The sequence below is a fragment of the Sprattus sprattus genome (assembly GCF_963457725.1).
Source record: "Sprattus sprattus genome assembly, chromosome: 20".
Lineage (NCBI taxonomy): Eukaryota > Metazoa > Chordata > Actinopteri > Clupeiformes > Clupeidae > Sprattus > Sprattus sprattus.
The window spans coordinates 8,271,619-8,295,952 of NC_137918.1; the positions used below are offsets into that span (position 1 = coordinate 8,271,619).

The following is a 24,334-nucleotide window of genomic DNA, read 5'->3' on the forward strand; positions in this document are numbered from 1 at the left end:
CTGCTAGCTTTTGCCACTCATTAATAAATGCCTTGTAAAGCATAGCAAGTCCTCACTTTAGATGGGCTCACACCATGTAGTCAACTAATCAGTAGTAACGCATGAGTTAATCATGAATTGAAGTGTTGTTAAGTGCTTGTTAAAGATGCAGTAACACTTACTATCCGTAGGCATATTTCTGAAGGCATGTCCAAATAGAATAATACATGTTTGTGTCCAGGTTCTGTTTGCAACCATTTATAAATGCTTTGCAAAGCATAGCAAGTCCTCACTTTAGATGGGCTCACACCATGTAGTCAACGAATCAGTAGTAACTTATGATTTAATCATGAATTGAAGTGTTGTTAACTGCTTGTTAAAGATGCAGTAGCACTAACTATCCGTAGGCATATTTCTGGAGGCATGTCCAAATAGAATAATACATGTTTGTGTCCAGGTGATGTTTGCAACTTATTTTTAAATGCTTTGTAAAGCATAGAAAGTGCTCACTTTAGATGGGCTCACATAATATACTTTACTAACCAGCAGTAACTCCTGAATTAATCATGGATAACCTAATTGGTAAGTATTTGTAACATATGTATTAACGCCCCAGCTATTAGTTGAGGCCTATTTCTAAATCATAACATTTTATTTAAGGCATGAACAAATGTAGGTGTAGATAGTCTGTTAATCATCAACTTCCAGGATTTAACCGGCCTTATACATTCCTAAGTACCTAGATAATAATGGTTAAATTACTTAGCGTAATTTTGGACAGCATTACTTACTATGAACAAGCCATTAATGATTGTGTGTACAAATGCTTTACTAATGATACATTATGTATGAACAATAAATAACTAATGGAGAACAAACCATTATCTAATAGTTTTTTAAAAGGCTTATTTACTATGAACAAACCATTTATAACTGTGTGAAGAAATGCTTCACTAATGATACGTAATGTATGAACAATAAATAACTAATTATGAACAAACCATTATTTGATAGTTTTTTAGAAGGCTCATTGACTATGAACAAACCATTTATAAATGTGTGAAGAAATGCTTTACTAATGATACGTTATGTATGAACAATAAATAACTAATGGTGAACAAACCATTTCCTAATAGTTAATAAATGCTTAATAAATGATGAATTGTGTGTAGTTATTATAAAGTGTTACCAATGATTATATTTATGATTTATGTGTTTTGTCTTTACCATGGCCTCAATGGAACCCCTGCCAAATATGTCTTTTGAATGTATGACGTCACTGAGTTGCATGTTGACCACTCATGGCCTATAGGTCGAAGTTATCAGCATCTTTATAGACTGGACTGTCTAGTGCAATCAGAGGACTAGCTTAATGCTTTGAAAGCAAAAGGTCATTTTCCTACGCTGTGTGTAAATTCAATCTGCTATTGGGATTGTTTGACATCAAGAGTACTGATACTGATATATTGATATTTATTAGTGCTGTCAAACGATTAAAATATTTAATCGCGATAAATCGCATTTTTGTCATAGTTAACTCAAAATTAATCGCGATTAAATTACTTAAAATGAATCGCGATCGCAAATTGTATCTATTCTAAATGCCCCTTCTATTATTTTTTTTCCATCATTTTTATTTTATTTTAATGCTGTTATCAACATGGAAAAGTGGATTGGCTTGCTTTAAGCAATGTTTTATTTTATTGAAAAACAACATTGCCAAACAGGGCGGTACAAAATAAAATTATAAAGTGCACATTTAAGATAAACATGGACTCAGCCTATAGTGCAGTTAAACCATGGCTTAATATTTTTTGCTGCCAGCTGCCTGTTGACATTTTCAGCAGTGAAGCTCGCTTCTTTTGCACAACACAACTTTTAAAGGTAAACTTTCTATTCAGAAGCTGTTTATCATCCATTTCTTTGTATCGCGCTCATCATTCACTCAAACGTGACGTTAGCCTACTACAAGTTTGGGAGGGCAAAATAAAGTTTTTTTTTTTTACATCGCGTTAATCGCGCGATAAAAAAATGAACGGCGTTAAAATGGGTTTGCGTTAACGCCGTTAATAACGCGTTAAACTGACAGCACTAATATTTATGGTTGTTCAGTTCTAGCTAGGCCAGTTGGTTATGTATGGTTGTTCAGTTCTAGCGAGGCCAGTTGGTTATGTATGGATGTTTAGTTGGTCATGATGGTCTATAGGCTCGGATGACAGCATGTGATGTTTGGGTTTCACTGAATGGTTGTCATGGAGTGTTTCCTGTTCAGTAGTAGAACAATTGAATGTGTGTGTTTTCCCACAGAGTAACTGTACTAATGAAATACAATTTTTAAAATATAGACGTCAATAACACATACCCACACATAACACATAACACACACACACTCACACACACACCGAGGTGCGTGTTAGATAACCACACACACACACACAAAAACACACACACACACACACACACACACACACACACACACACACACACACACACACACACAGACAAACACACACTCAGAGGTGCGTGATACATATACAAAAAAACCACACACACAAACAGAGGTGCGTGATACACACAGTTACCAACCAGGACTCCAAGTAATCAGCACACAAGCACAAACATATACACAAACACAGAACACACACACATGCTTTGAATAAAGTAAACCTGTTTAGTTCCCCTACAGCCATACCAAGACACTGAAGGGGTTGCATTGTACCTTTACTCTGTATTCCACTGGGTTGTTAAAAACATACCAGAGCGCCCACACACACACACACATACACACATACACTGAAGGGGTTGCATTGTACCTTTGCTCTGTATTCCACTGGGTTTTTAAAAACATACCAGAGCGCCCTATTCTCTAATCAGTTATCCTGTCGCTACTGACAATGCCTGTTATGTCTCACACGACCGCAGCCAACTTGAAAATTCACATTCAAGTGTGTTGACTGACAGCCATTGTGTCTAGCTGTCCTCCTGCATGGTCTGATGATAGTTGCTCAATTGAAGCTACTATATTTGGCATGCCACTTAAAGAATTACAGGCCATTGTTGGGCAAGAGACATCCTGTTTTGTGTGTCGGGACTTGTTCTCACAACTCCTAATAAAAGAACAGAAAACCTGAGACGATGAGTAATTACCCTTTGTTTTCATCGTCGCATGAAGTTACAGAAGTCCCTGGACCTCTGAAACACATACACACACACACACACACACACACACACACACACACACACACACACACACACACACACACACACACACACACACACACACACACACACACACACACACTGACTGAAACACGATGCTCTATTAATCCTTCAGCCTTTCTTCAAATGTCCAAAGACTCCAGCTTGATGTAAGCCTCCTGCAGCTTTATCAGAACACTGTTGTTGCTGTTGCTGTTGTACACAGAAAGCTTTTATAACCACACAAGGTGTGGATGGCAAAGACCATAGAGAGTGATGCATGTCTGCTGCATGTCTAGGCTTAGAGTGATGCACTGCACGGTTGGTTGTTGTGTGTTGTTGTTATTGGTTGTTGTGTGTTGTTGTTAGTTGTTGAGTGATACAACAGCAATACTCCATGTAGTATATAACTCATTTAACATGTTTAGGCATCTTGCATAGTTTCTGGGGATAGTAAGACAGATGTAAATATATTTGTAAGGAATTGTAATGAGTTTCCCTATGATAATAAAATTCATTAAATAAGGATTTGTTCATTACTAAATCACTTCATCAAATGTTCATGTAAGTCGCTTAGGATAAAAGTGACTTCTACAAACTCACACTATATAACTACAAATGAGTAGTGACCTGATCTTTTGCTTATTTCTGTTCTGTTGTAGGTCACAGGCTTCTGGTCGTCTTGGGAACCAATTTTGGGGTGCAGGGCAACGACAGCCTGGTGTTTGTAGGCCAGGTGGAGTGTGTGATTGTGGAGTGGAACGCCACTGCCATCACCTGTGTCCTGCCTTCCCGGCCCCCGGCCGTGTATGGGGTCAATGTGCAGGTGGGAAACATGGGCTCCCCCAAAATCAGGTGAGGACTCCGATCATGGACCTCTCTTACCATCTCATTCATACAACCAATCACAGCCTCCACACACACACAAGGATCAGGTGAGGACTCACATGATTGACCTCCCTTACCATGTCATTCATACAACCAATCACAGCCACCCACAAACCACACACACAAGGATCAGTCAGTGTGCTGATTGATTACATACTCAGTAAATCACTGAGATTGATTGTGTATTCTTGTGCCTGTATACCTGTATACAACTGTACATCTATAAGGCATGCCTGTTCAGTGAGTCGTAACTGTTCTGTTCACATTTATGTGAGTATACAACTGTACATCTATAAGGCATGCCTGTTCAGTGAATCGTATCTCTGTTCTGTTCACATCTATGTGTGTACACAACTGTACATCTATAAGGCATGTAAATGTCTTCTCTATGCAGTGCTGGAGTAACCGCTGCGGTGGAGTACGTGCTGGAGGTATCAGGAGTGACCCCACTGCGGGGCTCTCTGTATGGGGGGTCCAGGTTGACCATCGCAGGCTCTGGGTTCAGTTCCAACCCAGGGGAGAACAGTGTCATGCTAGGTAGGCTCTGATACATCTGTATTATACTGTAAAAAAAACTCACAGGAGGACATTCAAACACATATACTCTCTCTCTCTCACCCCTCTCTCTCTCTCCCTCTCTCTCTCTCTCTCACCTCTCTCTCTCTGGCTGTCTCTCACCCCTCTCTCTCTCTCTCTCTCACCCCTCTCTCTCTCTCTCTCTCACTCCTCTCTCTCTCTCACCTCTCTCTCCGTCTCACCCCTCTCTCTCTCTCTGGCTCTCTCTCTCTCACCTCTCTCTCTGTCTCACCTCTCTCTGTCTCTCTCTCACCCCTCATTCTCTCTCTCACCTCTCTCTGTGTCTCTCTCGCCTCTCTCTGTCTCTCTCGGCCCTCTTTCTCTCTCTCTCTCTCTCACCTCTCTCTGTCTCTCTCACACCCCCCCCCCCTCTCTCTCTCTCTCTCGCTTTCTATTCATTGTGCTTTATTGCCATGACAAAGAGGAAAAAGGATGCAAAGGATAAGAAATACAAGGAACAAGAAATCTCAATGTCTACGTGAAGACTTACTTAGACTAAACAACATGTTAAAAACAAGCTGTCCAGTGTCATTAGTTGTTAAGTCCGTTGCAGTGCTGCTTTCACAAACACTGTCTTTCTGTCTTTCTGTCTTTCTGCTACAGGAGACCGGCGCTGTGAGGTCACTGTGGCGTCATGGCACCAGATACAGTGTGTGGTGGAATCAGGGGTGAAGACACACACCGTCACCAACCAGGGCTCCCACCCATGTAAATAATATACACACACACACACACACAGACATGCATGCACACACACCGACAGCAACCAGGGCCCCCGACCAAGAAAATAATACACACACATACACTTGCACACACACACACTCACACACACACACACACACACACACACACACACACACACACAGACGTGCATACACACACACCGTCACTGACCAGGGCTCCGTACCAAATAAATAATACACACACAAACACCTTTTTGCTTGTAACTTTATTTTTCCTTAACCCTTTCAAACACTAAATAAAGTATGGTAAGGAAAACCAGAAGCTAAACCAAACAAATTGTTGAGCTTTGCAAATGTGTTCCTATTTGTACTGCCCAGGGACCTCATGGACTAAAGGAGATGTCAAATACTGTATAATAACCTATGGACTTGGACAGATTAGCTAGGACATACTCGAAGCACACACATAACCGCATACATACAGTACATGTGTGACGCAGAACATCCCACTATAATCTGTCATGGCTGTCACAAGTCAGTCACGCCACTCATGACCCTGGGCTGCTCACCTTTACGCCACTCCCAGCCCCAGGCTGCTCACCTGTGCTCCTGGGTGGGGGAGTCTGACAGCACAACTAAACGCCACCGCCGTTAATCTGACAGTTACATAGCCTCTAATGAGGTGCTTAGAAGAACTAAGGGTGTGTGCGCGTGTTTGTGTGCGTGTGGGCGTGTGTGTGTGTGTCTGCATGTGTCTTTGTGTGTCGGTGTGTGTGGGTCTGTCTGTATTTGTGCATGTGTCATTTTGTGTGTGTCCGTGTGTGTCCGTGTGTCTCTGTGTGTGTGTGGGTGTGTGTATTTGTGCATATGTGTGTTTGTGTGTATATGTGTGTGTACTTGAGTTTGTGTGTGTGTGTGTGTGTGCATATATGTGTGAATACTGTCCTGTGTTTATGTGAGCGTCTTTCTGTATGTTTCCAGCTCATGGAGAGGGGTACGCGTGGAGCCCTGCAGCAGTGCTGGCCACGGTGGGGGACACGGTGGTGTGGCGATGGGAGGCCCCGGCGTTCCTCCAGGGCGTGGGCTACAGGGTGTTCAGCGTAGCCAACCCCAGCAGCACCACACCTGATGGCCTCGCATTCACCAGCGGGGACACCAAGACCCCCACCGGTACGTCACACATCTGTTACTCACACACACACACACTCACACACACCCGATGGCCTCACATTCACCAGCGGAGACACCAAGACCCCCACTGCTACGTCAGACATCTATTCTGATATGAATACTATTTAAGTGGTTGGCATCACCGCTCTGTAAGGGACTGACTGGGTTGGATTCCCAGTCGCTGTAGGTTGTGTGTAAGTCACTTTGGATAAAAGCGTCTGCTTAACACCTTTTTATTTAAGCATGACATCTATTTTCATATGTGTTTAAGATTCACTTAAGGAAGCAGGCAACAGTGGAGGGGATTCCCACATTGCCAATAGTGGCCTGGTTAGATGTAGTAAGTGTAGTGGTAAGCAGCAGTGTCCTTTTTAATGTCTAGAGGCAGGAAATGATGATACACAGTTTAAAATTACACAGCAAGAGGTGTTAAAGCCATTGAACTTTGTATGTTCTGAAGAATACTTGTAGGCTAGAACTCTGGGTATTCGTGTGGCAGTTTGTGAGAAATATTTTCACCTCCTTGCATCACATTTTAAAACCTCAAGGCAACTATGATGAAAGGTGAGGACACTCTTCTGAAGTCTTTACTTAACCGAGACACAAACGGCATGTTCCTGTTTCACCGCATATGTCTTCAGTCTCATATGCCAGTTGTCAAGGCGTTGGCAGAAACCCCAGACATAAGAAAGAAACACCATCATTTAGCTTGTGCGTGTTGTTGCTAATCCTAGCCTTGGCCTACCATCTATTGTTTGTGATGTCCTGGGGCCTGTTGTCAGGGTCACACGGGAAAATGTGTCAAGGCATCGCTGACACCACTGACCGGCATACAATGTCGCCCATCCAGTATGTTGTGTGTAATTTTAGTCTCCACCTGCGGTGGTCGGCCACAAACAGGTTTGTCTGCCTTTATATAATGTAACATCGATATTTAGTCTTCTAATGACCCCACTTTAAGTTTCTAAGTACTAAATAGCTCAGCAAATTATCCTTTTATTTATATCATAAATGGCAATACAGGTAGGGTTATGGGCCTCGTTTCTCGATAACGACGTATTTTAACGGCCTACGTGGATTTTTAAGACATAGTAGACTCAGTAACACTTTCTATTTACGAGCGTTTCCCGAACATCATCTTAAAGTCAGGTGCACGAGCGCAACGTGCACGAGTTCTTAAGTATATCTTAAGTGCTGTTTACGTCAGGTTAACCTGTTTACGTTAATTGCTGTGAAATTAGCTAGCCTATGCGTGCATCGAACGTGCACTGTGCACTGAATTCGGGGCGGGGATAGTAACGCCGAACGACGCCCCTGGATAAGGTGTCGTGGGGGTTGAAGCGTACGTCATGCCTGACTGTATGAGCTATGAAACTAGCGATTTAAAAAAAGTTTCAATGAAGAACATGGTTGCAAATATATATGTATACAACTGTGTAGAGCACAAAACAAGACTGTCGTCATTTTTAAATTAATTATAAGCCAAAAATACTTACATGTAATGTATTTACCATCTAGCTAGAAAGCTACCATATAAGCCAATGGAGTGGTGGCATAAGCGCTAATTGTGCCTTAAAACTACTGTTTGAAAGCTTCAGTTAAGACATACATACTCTGCATCGGTCGCGTAGCACATTTCAGATCAAACCGAGTCATTATAAACATATAAAAAGTTGTGTAGATAGCTTTATTAATGTAAAATATTCCTCACTTCAAGGAGCCATGTTTTTTTTTTTAATTCCCCTTTCTTCCGAGCAACGGGCGAACGACGCCCCTGGTGGATTGCATCGCTAAGTGTGAAGTTAAGTGTGAAGTTAAGTGTGAAGTTCGCTAAGTGTGCAGTTACTACTGGTCCTGACCACACGTAGAATTCTTCTCAGCGAAAGAACAATTTAAGCTAAGTGCGGCGTCTGGAAACTGCTCTGCAACGTAGGATTCCTCTTACGACCGATTTCAAGTGCTTTTTCGCGTTCGGGAAACGAGGCCATGTTCAGTATCTTATAAGAAAGATAAAAGTAGCACATTTCAAACATGGCATCGGAGGATCTCTCATGAACCGTTGAATGCATCATATTGATTGCTTAATTGATTGATTTGTTTATTGAATCCATGACAACAGTTTATTGCACTTGATAAGATTTGGAGAATATTGCAACCTAATATTTATAACAATAACTATTACTATAGCATTAGGTCTCACAAGAGAAACATAGTTTTCCTGAAAAATCTGGGCCTAGTTTCCCGAACGCTAAAAAGGACTTGAAATCGGTCGTAAGAGAGCTCCTTGCAGAGCGGTTTCCCGACACCGCACTTACGGCTATGATGAGTCTACGATGTCGCCAAAATCCACGTAGGCCGTTAAGATACGTCGTTATCGGGAAACGAGGCCCAGGTCGTTTTATATAAGTTTAGTTTAGTAAGTGCGAATTAGTTGTAATATTAGTTTAGTTAGTTTGAATTAGTAGTAATATTAGTTTCGTTAGTTTGAATTAGTAGTAATATTAGTTTAGTTAGTTTGAATTAGTAGTAATATTAGTTTCGTTAGTTTGAATTAGTAGTAATATTAGTTTAGCTAGTTTGATTTAGTAGTAATATTAGTTTAGTTAGTTTGAATTAGTAGTAATATTAGTTTAGTTAGTTTGAATGAGTAGTAATATTTGTTTAGTTAGTTTTAATTAGTAGTAATATTTGCTAAGTTAGTTTGAATAAGTAGTAATATTAGTTTAGTTAGTTTGAATTAGTAGCAATATTAGTTTAGTAAGTTTGAATTAGTAGTAATATTAGTTTAGTTAGTTTGAATTAGCAGTAATATTAGTTAAGTTAGTTTGAATTAGTAGCAATATTAGTTTAGTTAGTTTGAATTAGTATTACTATTAGTTTAGTTAGTTTGAATGAGTAGTAATATTTGTTTAGTTAGTTTTAATTAGTAGTAATATTTGTTAAGTTAGTTTGAATTAGTATTAATATTAGTTTAGTTATTTTGAATTAGTATTAATATTAGTTTAGTTAGTTTGAATTAGTAGTAATATTAGTTTAGTTAGTTTGAATTAGTAGTAATATTAGTTTCAGCACATTCACTCAGTCTACTATGCCCTCCATCCATATCCAGCCTTAACCATCTCTTCTTCTTCCTCCATCCATATCCAGCCTTAACCATCTCTTCTTCTTCCTCCATCCATATCCAGCCTTAACCATCTCTTCTTCTTCCTCCATCCATATGCAGCCTTAACCATCTCTTCTTCTTCCTCCAGGCTTCTTCCGTTATCAGTTCACGTCCCCGGGTGTCTACTACTACAGCAGCGGCTTTGTGGATGACAACAACCAGAAGAGTCTGCAGGGGTCCGTGACTGTCCGAGGGGTCGAGGACAGCAGCATTGAGCTGCACGTCGCTGTGGGAGACTTCGCTGCTTTGATCAGACCAGGTAAACATCACAGTATATCAGTTCTGATATTAAATCATAAAACTGATATAACGTTATTCATCAAATATCATGGATCATATATTTAAGCAATATGCCCCAAGAGGCCGTGCTTTGCGCTGATTTTAGAACAGGTAAGGGGAGTTGTTAGGCACGACGCGAAGCGGAGTGCCGTTAAACCCCCTTACCTGTTCTAAAATCAGCGCAAAGCACGGACTCGCGGGGCTTATTGCTTTTCTAAAATTGTTACTACAAATATTTGATATGGTTTCATAAATAAAGACAATTCAATTTAAGAAAAAATGTTTAATGATAAACCGTCATTCTTCCGCCACTAAAAGTTATAGTTCCTAAATAAATCGTTGCCACGCAACCCTTGAAGCAACGCAACAGCCAGATGGAACACTGGGTATGAAATGCGCTATATGAATGCCTTGCCATTCGCTGCGCAGTAATATGGAATGTAATCAGGTCAAATTATTCATCAAATATCATGGATCATATATCACCTTATATAAATTGCTAACATTTGTCCACTATTGTAATTATTATTACATTACATTATTATTAGAAATAATTTGGAAAAGTGATGTGTTGAGTGTTTTATCTATGCACCTGTACCCAGCATTGGGCTAGATGACACACCTCAGGATGTCTCCTCCGTCATGCTCGACCAAGGATGTCAAAGAACAAAGCAATCAAACAATCAACAAACAGACAAATAGAATCAGATAAATTAGTCTTTTCTCCCCTCCCTTGCAGCCCGGAGTCGAGTGAGCAGATCTGTGGAGGACTCCTCCAACGTGACCCCCTCTGGAGACGCTGCCTCCTCAAACGGGACCTCCTCTGGAGACACTGCTTCTTCTAACGGGACCTCCTCCAACGTGACCTCCTCTGGAGACGCATCTGCGTCCTCCAACGTGACCCCCTCTGGAGACACTGCTTCTTCTAACGGGACCTCCTCCAACGTGACCCCCTCTGGAGACACTGCTTCTTCTAACGAGACCTCCTCCAACGTGACCCCCTCTGGAGACACTGCCTCCTCCAACGTGACCCCCTCTGGAGACGCATCTGCGTCCTCTAACGTGACCTCCTCTGGAGACACTGCTCCTTCTAACGGGACATCCTCCAACGTGACCCCCTCTGGAGACACTGCTTCTTCTAACGAGACCTCCTCCAACGTGACCCCCTCTGGAGACACTGCCTCCTCCAACGTGACCCCCTCTGGAGGCGCTACCTCCTCTAACGTGACCCCCTCTGGAGGCGCTACCTCCTCTAACGTGACCCCCTCTGGAGGCGCTACCTCCTCCAACGTGACCTCCTCTGGAGACGCATCTGCCTCCTCTAACGGGACCTCCTCTAACGTGACCCCCTCTGGAGGCGCTACCTCCTCCAACGTGACCTCCTCTGGAGACACACCTACCTCCTCTAACGTGACCCCCTCTGGAGGCGCTACCTCCTCTAACGTGACCCCCTCTGGAGGCGCTACCTCCTCCAACGTGACCTCCTCTGGAGACACACCTACCTCCTCTAACGTGACCTCCTCTGGAGACACACCTACCTCCTCTAACGTGACCCCTTCTGGAGGCGCTACCTCCTCTAACGTGACCCCCTCTGGAGGCGCTACCTCCTCTAACGGGACGTCCTCCTTGGAGTGCGTCCCCTCTCCCCCTGACTGCCCCAGCTCCACCCCCTCTGGAGGCACAGGCCTCTCCTTTAGCTTCAGCAGCTGTGCCAGTCCTGCGGTGCACGCCATCTCGCCCGCCAACGGCCACGCCCTCGACTTCATCCGCATCCAGGGCATGGGCTTCGGAACCCAGAGCTGTGCCATTGAGGTACAATAACAAGTTCCTTAAATATACTTATATGCATTTTATTTCATCCCTGAAATGATGCAACACACCTTAAGATGTCCTTAGTCGTTTGCTTTGTTTAGTTTGTTTAATCCTTAATATTATGTTCAAATTGTAGCTTGTTGTTGGATAATTGTTTCTGCGTAAACAGATAAAGGTTGATGAATATTTGTTGTGCAGCTTTTTTCATAGCAATTATAACGGCAAAGAAAATAAAGCGATTATTCTATATGAGCACATTAAGGAGAGTGACTGACTGAATGTGCTCTTCTGTAGGTGCTGGTCGGAGATCACCCGTGCCAGGTTGCCAACGCCACTGCGACGGAGATCTTCTGCCAGCTCAGCATGGACAGCGGCGCGGACATTGGCATCCCACTTCCTGTCTCTGTCCGAGTGAGTAACCTCGGCACTGCCATCAACACCGCACCCAGCGAGATTGACCGGCGCTTCGTGGTTCTGCCCGTGGTGGACTCGGTGAGCCCGTCCAGCGGCAGCGACACCGGGTTCACCAAGCTGACCGTCACCGGTTCTGGGTTCTCAGAGAAAGTAGCGGTCACGGTGGCCGGCCTCCCTTGTGATGTTATGTGGGCCAACTACACCATGGTTGTGTGCAACACGGCCCCGTCCCCCACCGCTACCCGTAGTGGGCCTGCGGTGGTCCACGTGGGCAGCATTGCCACCTCGTGCCAGGGCGACTGCGCCTTCACCTACTCAGCCTCGCTGGCACCAAATGTGTTTGGCGTTCACCCCGACACAGTCACCGGCAACCTGACTTCCGTGGTCATCAACGGCACTGGGTTTGGCAGCGACGTCAACGATGTCTCCGTCCATGCCGGAGGGATCAGTCTTGAGGTGGCGGAGGTCACCGACACCACCATCACCCTCTCCGTTGGCCCGCTGCCCGGCGGTTCTCATCCGCTGAGGGTGGTGGTGATGAGCCGAGGGTTGGCGCAGGGGGATGGTGCCACCCTGAGCAGCGACGCCCGTGCCACACTCAGCCCCGGGGCGGGCAGCACGGCTGGGGGCACCCCGCTGGTGCTCACAGGTAATGGGTTCCTGCCAGGAGAAACCAGTGTGAGCCTCGACGGCGCCCCCTGCTGGATCACAGAGGTGACGCCGGGAGAGGTGCGCTGCCTGACCCCTCCTCATGATGCGGGGGTGGTGGTAGTGGTTGTGGAGGTGCTGGAGGTGCAGTACCCACCGCTGACCTTTAACTACTCACAGGCACACACACCTGAGGTCACAGACGTCAGCCCGGCAACAGGTAGGAACGAACTCAGTTTCAACATTTTTTAGTTTTTAAATGCATTTTCAGTAGTAAAGTTCTTGCAGTAATACAAAAATGTTTAGATGGATATCTGACAATCTGATGTTTTTTAAGCTTTTCAACTCTTTTGAATTTTTATATATCCATGAAACAACTTGGAGCTTGATCATTCATTTCATACTGATGTAGGTGCGTGGGTGTTCTTCTGCACAGTATAAACACCATGATGTCATACTAATCCAAACTGAACCTTTCCTCTCCCCATCTCTATCAGGACTCAGCAACACAGTCATCACTCTAACGGGCACGGGCTTTGGTTCTGACGCCAGCCTCATCTCCGTGGAGATAGATGGTGTCGCCTGCAACGTTGCCGCGGTAACTGACACTCAGGTCACGTGTGCCGTGGGTGAGCATGCTGGCGGCACCTTTCCCATCATGCTTCAGCACAAACTGAAAGGTTACGCCACGTCCGAGGAGGTCTTCAACTACGAGCTCCAACTCTCTGGGGTGGTTCCCTCTGAAGGTAAAACACTCTTATCAATCTCAGTGTTCAGTTAAAGGTCATATCACCTTTGCCTATCGACCCCAGTGTTCAGTAAAAGGTCATATCACCTTCCCTCAGAAGGTATAACACTCTTATCGACCTCAGTGTTCCGTTAAAGGTCATATCCCCTTTGCCTATCGACCTCAGTGTTCAGTAAATGTCATATCACCTTTGCCTCCGATTATAAACCTAAATCAGATATTTCAATCTGAATAACTTAAAATGTGTGTTGGGAAGATGACAATTCAATCATGAGTGTTCTTAATATGTCTTGACACTTTACTTTAGTATTTTATTTCATATGCTGAAACTATTTATTATATTTTAGTGTATTTCTATTGCTGCTCTTGTGAATGTTTCAGCACAATTTGCTCAGGTTATTGGTTTGTGTACTCATCTTATACTGAATCTGATGTTCAATTGTGCAGATCACTGATGTCTTTCTGTCGTGTGTTTTTTCCCCGGTAGGGGGTGTTGGTGGAGGCAACGTTGTGAGCGTTGAGGGTACCGGGTTCGAGCCCAGCTCCTCCCAGGTGTGGATCTGTGAGAGTGAGTGTGAGGTTCACAGGGACACGTCCACATCTACCCACCTCTACTGCCAGGTCCCGTCCGCCAATGGTAAGATGGCATTTAATCTCCAGTACAAAACAGATCCTATCTAAAGGATTCAACAGTTCATTGGAAGTTATCTAAGCGTTACGACCTTTTGTTCTCTATTGTGCTGTGATGAGCAGGCTTTGATGATTCGAGAAGGAATGTCCGATTTTAAAATAACACAAGATCACGGCGTTTGAGATGTTTGTGATTAAATGTGCCTACTTCTGTGGCTTTCTAGCTGCATGCCTGCATGTTAACAGACTATGTGATGCGTGTGCTCTTCACAGGAAGTGATGCAGAGCAACTCTGCCCAGTCACGGTGATGAACGGCAAAGACTCTGTGAACATCTCAAATGGATACTCGTACAAATCCGCCCTGACGCCGGCCGTCACCGAGGTCACACCTCGCAGAGGCGGCACCGCCGGGGGCACGAGACTAACGATCACCGGCTCCAATTTCAGGTGCGGGCGGAACCACAACTGTGGCAGCACCAGAACACAAAGGGGATGGGGAGCGCCTTACATTACCGCCTCAGGCTGGAAGCCATCTTGTCTCAGTGTCTGTATTGTTTTTGGCACCAGAGATGTTTTGATTTCTATGCCTCGCTGGAAGTGTTTTTCATGCTATGCTGAACTCATGAATAGATACTTGAAATCTGTCACTTAACTCAAAGTTAAGTGAACCGGTTTTAACAGAAATAGATGCATTAAATACATACATGACAATATCATGAAGATGATTATGTTTGGTGTTTTTGCAGGTATTAGGAGAAGCAGTGCTCAAATAACAAAACTTAAATTAATAAAATAATCAGAATACAAATATCAAAATGCCAAAAATGGAATTAATAATGTTAGTGTAGAATTATCCTTTTAGTGTGAACACTCTTTGTACAACCTTTATCCTTCATATGTACACAGTGCAGATTCAATTCAATACAATTCAAGATAATAAAGGAAATTTCATATGACGTTCCACTGATATAATTTCTCACCTCTTCCTGCAGCACAAACAGCAGTGAAGTTAGTGTGACCATCGCAGGATCTGTGTGTGACGTGCAGTCTGCCAACCAAACACACATTGTGTGTGTCACCAACTCCCAGCCCAGATCTCAGGAGACTAAAGTGCGAGTTCAGATCGGGGACAGAGGCACTGCTCTGATGGTGAGGAGGCTCTTCATCAAATTATAGAATTCTTCTTCTTATGGAATTCTTTCATCTTATTGCATAATTCAGTATGGAAGCTAGGTGGAAGACACGTTATTGTTGAGTGAATGGTAACGTGCAGACAGGTTGTTGTTGAGTAAATGGTAAAGTGTGAACAGGTTGTTGTTCAGTAAATGGTAAAGTGTAGACAGGTTGTTGTTGAGTAAATGGTAATGTGTGGACAGGTTGTTGTTGAGTGAATGGTAAAGTGTGAACAGGTTGTTGTTCAGTAAATGGTAAAGTGTGAACAGGTTGTTGTTGAGTAAATGGTAATGTGTGGACAGGTTGTTGTGGAGTAAATGGTAAAGTGTGGACAGGTTGGTGTTGAGTGAATGGTAAAGTGCAGACAGGTTGTTGTTGAGTGAATGGTAAAGTGCAGACAGGTTGTTGTTGAGTAAATGGTAAAGTGTAGGTTTCAAGATTTTGGAATGGAAGCCAAATTCTCACCAAACTTGATTGAATTACTTTGAATATTCCAGCTTCACTAATTTTGTCATTATAACATTAACTTGCTCCGTCTTTTCTTTGTCTCTCCGTTGTGACTCACTTTGTGACACTTTACACACACTTTACACACACTTTACACACACTGCACACACACTGCACACACACTTTTACACACACTGCACACACACTTTTACACACTGCACACACACTTTGCTCAACCCCGTGTTATTTCGTGTGTGTTTGCAGGACCATGCGGACTTCTTCTACATAGACGTGTGGTCCTCCAGGTACACCTGGGGTGGTCTCTCTCCCCCAGAGAAGGGCTCGTTCGCCGTCATCACTAAGGGCCAGACCATCCTGCTGGATGCCAGCACCCCTGTGCTCAAGATGCTCCTCATCCAAGGTCAGCATTAGCAACGGCTCACTGATTCAGTGGACAGACACACTGCTGTACCATACAACCTCAGACACACACACACACACACACATACACAAGATGCTCCTCATCCAAGGTTAGCATTAGCAACGGCTCACTGATTCAGTGGAGAGACGCACTGCTGTACCATACAACCTCAGACATACACACACAGACACAAGATGCTCCTCATCCAAGGTCAGCATCGGCTCACTGATTTAGTGGAAAGACACACTGCTGTACCGTAACCTTAGACAATAAACTGTATATGAGTTAGTTTACAGTATTTTACTACACTATAAATACAATTCTTTACACTTTAATTTAAATGTTGTATGGTCCATTCTTACAGTTTATACACAGATTAAGTTTAATTTGTAGTTTGAGTGTATTGTGTGTAAAGTGCAAATTCTATGTTTCTTTTTACCTTTTTGTTTTTTAGGATACTATAGATCAAATAGTATGTAAAGTCTAACACCCTTTCCCAAATAAAATGTCTAACCCTAATTTGTGTCCTGACCTCTTACCTCCTGAACTTGTGACCTCCTGTGATAGGCGGAAAGCTGGTGTTTGATGAGAAGGACATAGAGCTTCAGGCGGAGAACATCCTGATCGTAGATGGAGGAGCGCTGCAGATCGGAACTGAAGAGGAACCGTTCCAGCACAAGGCCATCATCACACTTCACGGGAACCTGGGTTCTCCTGAGCTGCCCGTCTACGGAGCCAAGACCCTGGGAGTGCGAGAGGGAGTGCTCGACCTCCATGGTAAAGATGACAATCCATGAATATAAACGTTTTATACTGATACACTCAGGAATGGAAATGGTGGTGCACCCAGGCGACTGCATACAGAAACGTAGTGTGTTTGAAATCAACAGCAGATGAACACAGAGATTCATCATTTTCATGTCTTCAGTATAGCAATTCGACTGGTTCATGTCTAACCGTACATATTTCATATCAAATAAAAGAAAAACATAATTCCATAATTATGATTTATATGATTTCCTTTTTTGAGAGACTAGATTAAAAATGTCCCAAAACTGCCCTCCCCAGGGGCTAAGGTTACGTCAGTCTGCCCCCTTGGGTTTGGAGTTGACATAGAGAGTTGCTAAGCCCCTGACACGGACACCACTATCCCCACCAATGCGCCCGCAGTACAGCTCTCTGTTTACGGTCTGTATCCCTCTCAACCGGTTTCTCCAGGTATCCCCATCCCCGTCACCTGGACCCGCCTCGCCCAGACGGCTGGGAGCGGCTCGCCGACGCTGGTCCTCACACACCCGGTCACCTGGAGGAGCGGAGACCAGGTGGTCATCGCCACCACTGGTGACAGGTAAACACCAGGAGCAACCTGATACGCACCTGATACCACTCATTATACAATCACCTTTGGATTGGATTTTCAGGAGGTAGAAGAAAAAGTTAAAATGAAGATATATTTTTATTGAAAACAGAGAGCAGACAGACACAATGTTCAGTATCTGATCTGATGTTGTAACAAAATTATGAAAAGAACCTGCTTTTAACGCCATTGATTTTAGTCCTCATGTCCCCAAAGGGCTTTTTCAGCATGCACTTTCATTAAGCTCTGAAATAAAGAAATGAGAGGCCAAAGCCGGTAAAAGTGAAGTCTTAAGCTGACTTTATCACCCAGGCTCGCACTCCGAAAGGGGGAGAGGCGCCTGACTTGATGGCCGTAAAAGATGGGAATACCGGTGTTACCATTCAAAATACTGCCCAAACTATCCTGAGAATGACATCAGATCCTTAAAAATGTAATCCTTGACTCCAAATGCTTTGCACAATGTCAAAGGCACATCTTAGGTTATCAGCTGCCAAACCCAGAGTTGATGACATACATGTTTGATTCGTATCTCACGCTAGCACCCGGCACATTCCATTGACTTCAATGCATCTCACCTATTGTTTTGGCCAATCTCAAGTCAGGCTTGAAAATCAGCACCCTTGCCTACCAGCCACGTGCGTCTGTCTGTCTGTGTGACTCCCCCAGGCACAGCCAGATTGAGAACGAGGTGAGGATCATCTCCTCAGTGTCCTCAGACGGCCGGACGCTCACGCTGACGGAGCCCCTGGAGTACACCCATCTGGGGGTGTCTGTCACGCTGCCTGATGGGACGGAGTTCGAGGCCAGGGCAGAGGTGGGCCTTCTCACCAGGAACATTGTGGTGCGCGGATCGACCGGCACTGAGTGGAGTGATGAGGTGGAGGCCTGTCCAGACGGCTTTAACACAGGTGTGCAACTCATGGTTTAGTGCAGTGTTGCAGGTGCAACTCATGGTTTAGTGCAGAGTTGAAGATGCAACTCATGGTTTAGTGCAGAGTTGAAGGTGCAGCTCATGGTTTAGTGCAGAGTTGAAGATGCAAATGTAAAAACTGTACTAGCGCATGCACCAACAGTGTTAATAGGGTTTTTTAGAAAGATATAATCCACAGTATACCCTACAGTATGTTAATGTTTATCGTTTTTGTGATACCAAGTGATTTTGTAAATGCAAATGTTTAGTATGTCATGAACATACTATACAGCAATTAAGTGCCCAGATATAAACCATATCCATCCGGTTGGGGGTGGCAGGTGAATTTTCGACACAGACCTGCTTCCAGGGGAGGTTTGGAGAGGAGACAGGAAGTGACCAGTTTGGAGGTTGCATCATGTTCCACGCCGCCAGACCTGGAGAAAACCTGGCCATCGGGAGAATTGAACACGTTGAGGTACAGTCCCACTATCACTAACCTGGCCATCGGCAGAATTGAACACGTTGAGGTACAGTCCCACTATCACTAACCTGGCCATCGGCAGAATTGAACACGTTGAGGTACAGTCCCACTATCACTAACCTGGCCATCGGCAGAATTGAACACGTTGAGGTAGAGCCTCATAATCACTAACCTGGCCATTGGCAGAATTGAACACGTTGAGGTAAAGCCCCATAACTGAGGTACAGGTCAATAACTTTTGTTGTGTGCATTTACACTTTTTGACATTCATCATGAACTGACTACTACCAGCTTCTGGGACAGCTTAGCAGTTGAATCCTTCTCGCCATAAGGCAATGATAATGCTGACTGAATCCTTTTCTACAATAGCTACCTAATAATTCTGAAGTTTCTTAATCCTGTTTTCAGGAATATTCATTGTAGCGCAGCTATGTCAGTTATCGAACAGTGTCAAATATCGGCCATTCTGTTAAACAATCAAAATGCTAAGTTTAATAATGGATTAAAGGCACCCAGTGCAACTTTATAGGCTTGAGACTTGAAAAATAAACATTTAATTTCTAGTCTTTTTTACACGTAGTAAGTTTCAATAACTCCATACCATTACATATCGACATTCAAGGAGCAAAGATGAGACGTCGTTGTGTGGTGAGAACTGATAGAAAATCGTACACAACAACAATCGCCGGTGGGGAGAGGCCATTTTTCCATTGACTGGAATCCTGCTTTATTTATTGGTGGCTTTATTTATTGGTGGTTTAATAATGGATTACCATGACAACACAAACGTTAGCCGATAACACGCGCCGTCCAATAATTAACACCTTTGCGATATTACAGAACGCAGCTCTATGTTATGATACACTCTCACTGCAGTGTTAATGTTAGAATTGGAATGTGTTGGAATATGAGATGTTGGAATATTGGATATTATGATGTCACATCATTGGAGAGCTGAAAGGGGTCTCATAGAGTGTGTCCCCCTCCACAGATGTTCAACGCAGGCCAGGCCTTCCGTCTGGGCCGCTACCCTATCCACTGGCACTTGATGGGCGACGTCAACTTCAAGTCCTACGTGCGCGGCTGTTCCCTCCACCAAACCTTCAACCGCGCCGTGACCATCCACAACACGCACCGCCTCTTGGTGGAACGAAACGTCATCTACAACATCATGGGCGGCGCCTTCTTCATCGAGGATGGCATCGAGACGGGCAACGTGCTCCAGTACAACCTGGCCGTGTTCGTCAAGCAGAGCACCAGCCTGCTCAACGACGACGTCACCCCCGCCGCCTACTGGGTCACCAACCCCAACAACGTCATCCGGCACAACGCCGCAGCTGGCGGGACCCACTTTGGGTTCTGGTACCGCATGCACAAGAATCCCGACGGTCCCAGCTATGACCCAAACATTTGCCAGCAGCGTGTGCCGCTGGGCGAGTTCGCCAACAACACGGTCCACTCGCAGGGCTGGTTCGGCTTGTGGATCTTCAAGGAGTACTACCCGGTGAAGGACGGCAGCTGCCGGAGCAGTAGGCCAGAGCCCGCCGTATTCCGCACGCTGACCACTTGGAACTGCGAGAAGGGAGCGGAGTGGGTGGACGTGGGCGCCGTGCAGTTCAACGGCTTCGTCATGGTCAACAACGAGAAGGCGGGCATCGAGGGGAAACGCATCATCAGCAACTACGTCAGGGACTTCAGCGAGGAGGCTGGGGCGGCTGTTGTCAACAGCACCATGGTTGGCTATTTGGATGAGCTGTTGCTAGGCGATGACTATTGCTCGACCAGAGGGGTCATCCTGCCGCTGGACGATGGCATGAGCGTCAACTCCAGCACATTCATGAACTTTGACCGGCCAGGCTGCACGGCCATCGGAGTGGCGAAGATTGACGGGACCTGCATAGAGCGCTGTGGGGGATGGGGTGCCCGGTTCTCTGGGATCCAGTACTACAACTCGCCCAACAAGGCTGGCTTCAGGTGGGAGCACGAGGTCAACCTCATCGACCTGGATGGCTCCCTCACAGGTACTCAAACAACACCGCACAAAGTGGGCTCTGAGGCCTTTGATTCCTTGTACATCTAAATAATAACTTCAGAGGAATATTTATCTTTCATCTTTGCTGTGACATACACAGTTGATTACATCATTGCCAACAATACCTCACCAATCTCGCAAGGACCTGATTGGGTTCATTTTCTGATCTCTGTCATGACCAGGCTCCTGTTCTGAACTCTATAATATGTCATTTGATAACCAGAATCATGTAATGACCTCTGTAATATGTAATGACCTGTGAAATATGTTATGTTATGACCAGGCTCTGTGGGCAGTAAGGTGGTGCCAGCGAGCCCCCTGTTGGACCCGGCTCTATGCACGTCTCACGCTGACTGGAGTGTTGGCTTCCCCGGGGTCATCTGTGATCCAAGCGTCAACTTCCACCGCCTGTCCTTCAACCACCCAACGCCCACCTCCCTGGAGAGTAACCTTGCCATCTTCTCCAATGACTTTGGTGAGTCCACTATGCACATACACATACACATACATGTGGGCATTCACATACGCATATACACACACACACAGACACACATACATGCATACGGACTCATACACACATACACACACACACACACACACACACACACATACATACAGACACATAGACTCATACACACACACACACACACACACACACAAACATACATATGAAATAGTGAGTGAAAAAGTGTGCAGGATTTCACAAAAGTGACACAAAAGGGACCCCTAGTGGTTGTGGAGGCACTAGCATTTCTACACATAGTACCACAAGCAAAGGAAGTTTTCTTTTCCATGATAATCAAGAGTGAAATAGCATCTCTAGCATTTCTACACATTCTATACCCTGATAAACAAGAGTGTTGCAACGTTTGTTCTATAGGGGCAAGTGAGGTTCCATACATGAAGAAGAGGATGACTCACAAGTTTGGCTGGATGGCGATGCTTCAATCTGGACAGACGTACAGGTGGCACTTTGATGGTGTGGCTCAGGTCACCAATGTATCATATGACTCCACTTTCTATGGGTTTAAGGTAAGCCACATGACCCATCAAAATGAAGCTGAAATGTTTTCCTTAGGTTTTCTTAAGTTTCTCCTTTTTCTCATGTTGGTCATTCTTTCCTCCGTCTCTCTCCTCTCTCTCTCTCCCTCTCTCTCCCTCTCCCTCTCTCTCCCTCTATCTCTCCCTCTCTCACTCCCTCTTTCTCTCACTCCCTCTATCTCTCACTCTCACTATCTCTCACTCTCACTATCTCTCTCTCTTACTCTCTCTCTATATCTCACTCTCACTCACACACTCTCTCTCTCTCTCACTCCCTCTATCTCTCACTCTCACTATCTCTCTCTCTCTCTCTCTCTCTCTTTCCTCTATCATACTGACAGCGCGACGAGTTCATCATCATCAACCACAATCTGACTCAGAGTCCAGACAGTTTCTTTATCATGGACAAGAGAAATGGCTCCACCTCCCCTCTGACGAATGATGATAATGTGAATGGAGACTGGTATATGGACAAGAACACCAACAACCTGTACTACTTAGGTGAAGCGTCTCTACTGCCCCCTAGGGGTCAACTCTGACCACCATTTCTCCACTGTGTCTGTTTCACGACCCTACAATAGAATCATTTGATGTTGTTGAAACCAATACCCATTTTCAAATATCAACATTTCTGCCTCAAATCATAAAAGGCTTATGTATCATATTTCGTGTAATAGTAACACAACCACTACTGCCAAGGTGTGTGCGTGTTGTGTCAGAATCCTGAGTGCATTGAGTTGTTGTCTTCGAGAACTTAGATAATGGCCAAGACCTAATGACTTTGGTTCAACTCAAGACACTTTAAATATATGCATACCCCACTTCTAATTCTAGGCATCACACTCACTACACACACTGCAGTGGATAAGACATTGACTTCAGTAAACTAGATTTTGAACGGCTTGACAGGCTAAGAAATTCAATGCACTGGTTAAGACATTGACTGCACTGGCTAGCACAGTAACTTCATTTGTTGTGATGCTAACTTGTAAGGCTTATTGACTGCACTGACAAACATGTTAACTGCACTGGATGAAAGACTGATTGCAGTGCACAAGACACATAAGACTGATCTGCCTGTCTCCGCCATTCTCAGTGTCCGGAAAAGACACACACAGTCGCCGTAGAAGACGTTCCAGTGTGGACCCTGAGACAGTGGACAGGGAGGTGGACTTCGCTGTGTCCAGCTGCTTCTACCCTAACTGCCAGCCCCCACCGCCGCCTCCCCCAGCAACACTCGCCCCGCTACCCTCACGAAGGCCGGATGACTTTATGTGAGTCAAACACAAACACACATACAACCAAATGTACAAACACACACACACACACACACACACACACACTCAGACACACACTCAGACACACACACACACACACACACACACACACACACACACACACACACACACACACACACACACACACACACACACACACACACACACACACACACACACTCACACTGTCAGGCATCTGGTGGGGGGGGGGGGGGGTTTGGAGCTCAAGGAGTCAGGTTCTGAGGTGTCTGGCCCAACTGCCAAATTAGCTGATCATGGCGAGCCAGAATCTCCTGCTGGCTGGTGAGATCCAGAAGAAAAACCAGAGGTAGGGAAAGTCCCAAAAAACAGGGCAGACAAGCCAGGTAAATGCATGCTCCAGAACAAGTAAAAAACTAAAACATCTAACTGCTAAACAGTAAGAAAGAAACAAGGAGTATCCAAAAACTCACAGTAGATAAGAGATTACTTCAACTTGGTGACTTGAGTTACACAGATCGCTTAGTGACTTATTGAATAGAAACACAACAGGCAAACAAAAAATGTCCCAACTCGTGACACACACACACACACAGTTGTAATAAACTTGCATCTAAAAGCTTCTCTTTTCATTCTCTACAACTTCAGCACCTGGTCCAGCGAGTCCTTCTGGCTCTCGTCTGCGGAGAACAACTTCACCGTGCCAAGAGAGGGCTCTGATGTGGTTATCCCAATAGGTAACTGGTTCCTTCTCTACTGTAGACACACACACACACACACACACACACACACACACACACACACTCATACACACACACACACACACACACACACACACACACACACACACACACACACACACACACACACACATACACACACACACACTCATACACACACACACACACACACACACACACACACACACACACACACACACACACACACACACACACACACACACACACACACACACATACACACACACACACACACACACACATACTGTACATACAGTTCA

At 44.7% G+C, this 24,334-nt stretch overlaps 1 protein-coding gene across 1 annotated transcript in view; it reads left to right on the forward strand.

Moving 5' to 3' along the window:
- The window catches only part of pkhd1l1.1 (PKHD1 like 1, tandem duplicate 1), a gene marked incomplete at both ends in the record, with an annotated part of 71,269 nt that overhangs the window by 31,569 nt on the left and 15,366 nt on the right, over positions 1–24,334 (forward strand). Inside the window, 22 exons of the mRNA XM_080858741.1 lie at positions 3,840–4,032; positions 4,460–4,602; positions 5,245–5,349; positions 6,306–6,494; positions 9,746–9,916; positions 10,676–11,748; positions 12,043–13,030; positions 13,308–13,556; positions 14,046–14,195; positions 14,462–14,636; positions 15,182–15,338; positions 16,074–16,230; positions 16,798–17,007; positions 17,449–17,578; positions 18,257–18,498; positions 18,842–18,978; positions 19,976–21,005; positions 21,300–21,491; positions 21,897–22,048; positions 22,399–22,558; positions 23,154–23,331; positions 23,962–24,050. Coding sequence (XP_080714867.1) covers positions 3,840–4,032; positions 4,460–4,602; positions 5,245–5,349; positions 6,306–6,494; positions 9,746–9,916; positions 10,676–11,748; positions 12,043–13,030; positions 13,308–13,556; positions 14,046–14,195; positions 14,462–14,636; positions 15,182–15,338; positions 16,074–16,230; positions 16,798–17,007; positions 17,449–17,578; positions 18,257–18,498; positions 18,842–18,978; positions 19,976–21,005; positions 21,300–21,491; positions 21,897–22,048; positions 22,399–22,558; positions 23,154–23,331; positions 23,962–24,050 — 6,270 coding nt within the window. The remainder of the gene's footprint in view (positions 1–3,839; positions 4,033–4,459; positions 4,603–5,244; positions 5,350–6,305; positions 6,495–9,745; positions 9,917–10,675; positions 11,749–12,042; positions 13,031–13,307; positions 13,557–14,045; positions 14,196–14,461; positions 14,637–15,181; positions 15,339–16,073; positions 16,231–16,797; positions 17,008–17,448; positions 17,579–18,256; positions 18,499–18,841; positions 18,979–19,975; positions 21,006–21,299; positions 21,492–21,896; positions 22,049–22,398; positions 22,559–23,153; positions 23,332–23,961; positions 24,051–24,334) is intronic.